General features: G+C 56.6%; 1 protein-coding gene across 14 annotated transcripts in view; it reads left to right on the top strand.

Annotated features, from left to right (window-relative positions):
• Positions 1 to 447: 447 nt before the first annotated feature.
• The window catches only part of TCF3 (transcription factor 3), an 84,631-nt gene continuing 79,078 nt past the window's right edge, over positions 448 to 6,000 (top strand). For 11 of the 14 annotated variants that reach the window (XM_032712093.1, XM_032712091.1, XM_032712089.1 and 8 more), the window contains exons 1-2: positions 465 to 550; positions 2,621 to 2,722. In XM_032712093.1, the coding sequence (XP_032567984.1) occupies positions 2,648 to 2,722 (75 nt within the window). In that variant the 5' untranslated portion in view covers positions 465 to 550; positions 2,621 to 2,647. Of the gene's footprint in view, positions 551 to 2,620; positions 2,723 to 6,000 lie in introns of all 14 variants that reach the window. The other 3 variants (XR_004361005.1, XM_032712095.1, XM_032712096.1) reach the window with 3 other exon arrangements.

Here is a 6,000-nt window from a genome sequence, read left to right as displayed (position 1 = left end):
GCCTCTATCCCGCCGGTCCCGCTGCGGCGGCGCCCGTGCCGGTGCCGCGGGGCGTGCGTGGCGACGGACACCACCCCGCTCCTCTTCTGCCCGTGCGGGCGGCGGAGGGATACGGCGGGGGGGGCGGGGCGTGAGGACGCGCTCGGCCGTCGAGGGAGGAGGGGGGGGCGTCAGAGGCGGGCGGGGGGGCGACGAGGGGGGAGCGTCCGCCGCCGCCGCCGCCGCCGCGGGGGGAGACCATGCGGGGGCCGCGGGGCCGGCGGGCGGGACAGCGGCGGGAGGCGGAGCGGCGGCGGCGGCAGCCCCGGCGGCGTTAGGGCCCGGTTGGCGGGGCGGGGCCGCGGGGCGGTCCCGGGGCGCACGCGCCGCCCGGTGCGGGGCGATCGCGCCGCTTTTCTCGCTACATTGTATCCGCCGGCGGCGGAGAACAATAGGCGCCGCCGCCGCCGCCCCCCGGCCCTGGGCGCCGCGGCCGCCCCCCGCCCCCGCCGCGACCCCCGCGACCCTTCATGCGCTTCCCCTGCCCCCGGGCGCGCCGGGCCTGGAACAGGTAAAAAAAAACCAAAAAACCTCGAACATAAAAAAAAAAATATGTATTTATTTAGAATAATAAAGTAGTAACCGAAGCCGGCCGCGCCGGCGCTGCGCGGAGTGCGCGTCCCGGTGCTGCCGGCGCTGGGGGTCCCGGCGCTGCCGCCCCCTCCCTGCCTCGCTCGGTCCGTGCGGAGCGGGACGGGACGGGCTCGGCGCTATTGTCCCCTCGGCAAAGTTTGCCGGGGCCGGGGGAAGGGGGGCGGCAGCGGCGGGGCCGGGCTGGGGGGGCCGTGCGGGGCGGCTGGAAGGGGGTCCGCGGGTCCCCGACGTGCGGGGGGGCGGGGGCCGGTCCGCGGTCCTGCCGCGAACTTCAGCCCGCAGCAACCCCCTCGCCCCCGGGGGTCTCCGTGCCCCTGCCCGGCTCGGGAGGCTGCACAAGCCGCGGGACCCACCGCGGGGGCGGCTGCTCTGGGTTCTTTCAGGCTGGGAGGGGGCTCGTGGGGGCCGCTGCGCCCTCCTGCTTCCTCCGCTCCCTGCCCACGGCACGGGGGGTGCGGGTGGGGGGCCCTGACCGACTGCACCCACCGCGGGACCCCCGGCCCGGCCCGCGCCTGTCCCGGGGCAGCCGAGCCTTTGTCCGGGCTGGGGAGGGACCGCGGGGGCATCTGCGGCGGGTCCCCGGCCCCGCACCCCCGGGGCTGGTTTGGGGTTAGAAAGTGTGCGTGGGGAATAAATAAAAATAAACTCCCCGGCCTGACTTTGGGTATTGTTCGAGTTGTCCCCGGGCGCTTTGAGGGGGGCTGCAAAGTGATGCCCCCACCCCCTTACCCGGGTTCTCTCCGGGGTCTCGTCTTCCCCGGCCCCACTCAAGGCACCGGGGCATGAGGTTGGGAGAGTGGCTTTAAAAACACTGACCTGCTCCACTGATGACACTTTTAAAAAAAGGGCTTTGCAAAGAAAGTAAAAAGGGAAAAAAAAAAGAAATCCCCTGGATGTTTTTTTTATAGTGGTGAAGGGTTTTTACATGCTGGGCTGATTTCAGTGTTTTTTATAAAACTTCGTTGAAACGTAGTGGCTGAGCCTACAAATGCTTTGGATCACATAGAGTTTTTTTGTTTTGTTTTGTTTTTACCTTATGATTAATGAGTTAAATTTATTGGCCAGCTGCCCTTTGTAACCATGAATGAGTTCTTAAAAAAAAAAAGGCCCAAAAAAAAAAAAAGGGAATCTTTTATCTCATCCCAGGCCTCTCTTCCTCCCTCCCAAAGAAATATTTTTCTATTACAGCGAGCTGGCCAAAAAGATCAATCTCCCTTTTGAAAAAAAAAAAAAATCTGTAAAATTAGGAAGAATAATATTTACCTATCTCGCAAGGTTGCCTGGAGGGCTTTATTTTTGCAAAAACACTCCGAAAACAAAAAATTTTTTGTTTGTTTGTTTCCAGTCCCTTTTGGGAGCGGGAGAGGGTTCAGTTCTCACTGAGTGCAGAGCCTGCCTGGGCATCCCCAAGCACAGTCCCTGAAAAAGCAGCTGCAGGTGCTCGGCAGGACCCGAAGGAAAGAGCTGTAACATCAGACTTTTTTTTTTTTGCTTTGCCTTTTTTTTTTTCCCCTTCACTTTTTTTTTTTTTTTTAAACAAAACTAGGCAAGGACAAGAGAGCCTCCTGCGGGGAGCGAGCGTGGGGGAAGGCGAGGGGGCGAGCCGAGCCAGACAAGCGCCTGAGTGATAACTTGCCTGAACCCTTTGATAAATGAGTTGACTCTTTTTTTTTTTTCCTTTTTTTTTTTTCTCCCCCCCCCTTCATTCGCCACACGCCAGGAACAGAATTGGCCCGAACTAGTGGAATTGGCAGCAAAAAACTAACATACAAGTGTGTCTGGTCAATAGAGCGCTTGTTCCTGCCGCTGGGTGCTGTGTGAGGACTCCGACTGTGCTCTCCGAGGAGAGCTGGACGCCGGGGACACGCTGAGGGTTCTTCTTTTCTCGCCCCCCTCGCTCTGCCTTTTTGAAATATTCATCAATGGGGTGGGTAGTTTGCTCTAGTCATTAAAATATCTCTCTCCCCTCCCCCTCGCTTTTCTCCAGGACTGCCACTGTTGAGTCTGTGGGAATATGAATCAGCAGCAGCAGAGAATGGCTGCAGTTGGGACAGACAAAGAGCTCAGTGACCTGCTGGACTTCAGTATGGTGAGCGAGCGCGGCCGGGGGGCTCGGCAGGGCCCGGGGCTGGGAGCTGCACAAGGGAGGAAATGTGAGCCTGTAAATTGGACATGATGGGTTTCAGATGTGCCGTGTTTGTGTGCGTGCACATGTGCTGCAACTTGTTTATTTTCAAGTTAAAGCAAAGCCTCTGCCCCTCCTCTCTCCCCCTCAAACGTGTGTCGTTTCCTTGCAGGGAGCGCAGAGAGGGTTTTTATTTTTTTTTCTGGATGGGAAATTTTGGGGGAATTAACGGAGTTGTGTGTTCTCTGTTTAAATGCTCACTGGGTGACTGTTTCTGCAGCCATGCAGAGATGTAACTTCAGTAGCTGATTAATCAAGCTTTTTTCCTCTCCCCAGATCCAGACTATTAAACTTTTGCTCCCACAGGTTATTTTGTCACAGTTTGAAACGTGTCCAAGCTCTCCGGCGCGTTATTTTTGCAGGAGTTGGACACTTGTGTTCCCCATGCTCTGCTCCTCTGTATCCTGGAAACCTTGAGCTGCGTTTAGGAGCTGTTTATTTTCAAAGAAACAGGACCTAAAGAGTTCCCCCCGAAGGGTGTGCACAGCTCAGAGGGAGGAGAAGTCCCTTTAGTCAGGGCAGAGGGGGGTCAGTCCCTGGCAGGTCCCGTGTGGCGCTGCCAGCGGTGCTGCCTCTCCTTGGCAGGTGACTCGTGGAGGGCAGAGCTGGTGTTCAAAAGCAAACAACTGTCTGTTGGGTTCCTCTGTTGTGTGCTGCACCCTCATGGCACTGGGAGCGTGTGCCTTGCTGTTTAGATAAGCAAACGTGCTGCAGAGATAGAAACAACAGCCCCAGGAGGGGGAATAGCCACGAGTGTCACTGCTGTGGCTCTGGGCTGGCCTGGGTCACCCAGCCCACGGCCCTGCTGGGCTGGATGTCCTGCCCCTTGGAGAAGGGACTAAAAGTGGTGGCAGAACTAAGGTCACCTGCAGTCCTGGTACCTGTGACACCTGTGGATGTGCTGAGGCTCATCTGCTTTTCTGCATCCGTGCCCTGAGGTTCAGCAGTGGGACGTAAACCTTTCTGTGCAGCTGGGGTTTGTACCTGTTCGTGCTGGTGGGGGGGTCTCTCAGCCCTCACAAGAGCAATTGTCCTGCAGGAGAGGCCCAGTTCTCCCAGTTTCATCCTTCTGTTGGGAGGCTGGTTCTGTGAATTTGCCAGTGATGGACTTTTGCAGTAGGATGTTTTACAGTGGCTGCAGTGACAATGTCCCTGTAAAACCAGGAGTCAGGTCAGGGCTTGCTGGGGAGCAGCAGTGTGGTTATTTGTCCCTCTCAGAGGTCCTGGAGGTTGGCAGGAGCCCTGGGGCCTTCCATCTCCTGCACTGGGAGTTTTGAACTGCACTTAGGGTCAGCAACCAAGAATCTGCTCCTTGGCCGGGGCTGCAGCAGCTCCCAGTTTGTTTTTTCTCCCCCTTGGAAAAAAATCCAATCCCACTCACCATTTAGACCTTCAAAAAAAAAAACCCCAAGACCTTTTCAAACCTAACGAACCATCCTCATTTGCATGCTCAGATCTGTATTCCCTGGAGGGGTCCTGACCTGTTCCCTCTGTACACGAGTGTTCCTGTCCTTGAAGATGAATCCACGCCAAATTTGGGTTCGGATTCAGTGCTTTTACACTGGTGTAAACCTGGGAAGGACCAGGACTGGTCCTGTGTTGGTGTAAAGGCTCGTGCAGCAGCACCGGGGGCGGCTGCTCTTGCAGCAGCAGGGCCTGCAAATGTCATTTGCCAGCAAATGATTCGGAGACATTCCCTCCAGGATCAGTCGGCCGATGGGCTCCGACGCAGCCTGGAGCAGAGCCAGCTCTGTTTCACAAACCCTCATCTCCACACACCCTTCTCCTGAGTTTGCATAAAGGGAACATTAACATCTCTCCTCCAGGATGAGTAGCTGAAATGGAAAAGCTTCCTAGGCTGTACATGGTGGGTCCATCAAAGAGGCTCCTCCATGATTTGCTCTCTCTGTGTCCTTGGGATGCAGGATTTTTGTCCACAAAGCTCCCTCTTCCAAATATATTTATATTTTAGTTTGAATAAACAGGAGTGGAGCATCAGTTCTGCAATCCTCTCCAGGAGAGGAGATGGGAGGGAAATCTAGAGATATTCAGAGCAGCTGGAAGCATTTGCTTCGGATCAGTATTTGGATTGCTTTTTTTCTAGGGAAGATGTGCTCAGCCCCAGTAGCCTGTGGTCCAGCCCTGAGTAGTGTTTTGCTGTGGGAATTTTAAGATTTGGCCATAATGGGTTTGCACAGCCTGGCCTGAGTTCCTGGGCCATTAAATGGCAGGGTTGTGTGAGATGCTATAAATTGGGCTTTCAGTCCTGTCCATAAATAATGCCATTGCATAGATCCTGAGCTCCCCCAAAGCTTTGTGCCAACACAGTTTGCCAAAAAGGCAAAAATCAAGGGATTCTCTACATGAGCTGGAACCAAAGGCCTCATGGCTGCTTTGGGGTGTACATGGCAGCACACTTACCTCTACCTTTGAACAAATTGCCTTTTATGATTGCCCCAAAGTGCAGGTAATTTGTAAGCTTGCCTTCACCGCTGCTCCCTGGCAGCCGGCCAGGACGGGCTGGCAAATCTGGAGAAGAGCTTTCCAGAAAGCATCCTGCACACCCACCCGAGTGGGCAGCTCAACCCATGGATTAGGCTGGGCTTTGGGGGCTGCCAGGCTTTGCAGGTCAGTCTGGCAGGCACAGACTTTGTGCAGCAGGAGCTGCCCTCGGCCTGTGCTCCTGGGAGATGATGGACCACAAGGACTCGGATATTAAGGAATGGTTCTTCCCCCACAGGGTGCTGGGGCACTGACCGGGCTCCCCAGGGCAGTGGGCACGGCCCCAAGGCTGCCAGAGCTCAAGGACAACACTCTGAGAGACAGGGTGGGATTGTTGGGGTGTCCTGTGCAGGGCCCAGAGTTGGACTGGATGATCCTTGCGGGTCCCTTCCAGCTCAGGACATTCTGCTGTTCTATGACTCGTGGTTATTGGTTATCCCAGGCCATCTGTGCCACTGCTGGTGTGTTGTGGGAAGGTGTGGACAGGTATCCTGGCTGGGCTGGGATGCTCCAAGAGCAGGGGCACCCCTGGGCATGGCCAAGCTGGAGCAGAGCAGCCCTGGGAGGTCTGTCCGTGCTGCCGAGCGCCTGCGGAGCCGGAGAGCGGCAGCGGCTCGGTGCCAGCCGGGGGCTCTGGCAGGAGCGAGATGCTGTTAACAGCCATGATTATTAGCAGAGTA

The sequence above is a fragment of the Chiroxiphia lanceolata genome, chromosome 27 (genome assembly GCF_009829145.1).
Source record: "Chiroxiphia lanceolata isolate bChiLan1 chromosome 27, bChiLan1.pri, whole genome shotgun sequence".
NCBI lineage: Eukaryota > Metazoa > Chordata > Aves > Passeriformes > Pipridae > Chiroxiphia > Chiroxiphia lanceolata.
The sequence above is the reverse complement of the archived record's forward strand: the minus strand, read 5'-3'. Positions and strand labels throughout refer to the sequence as shown.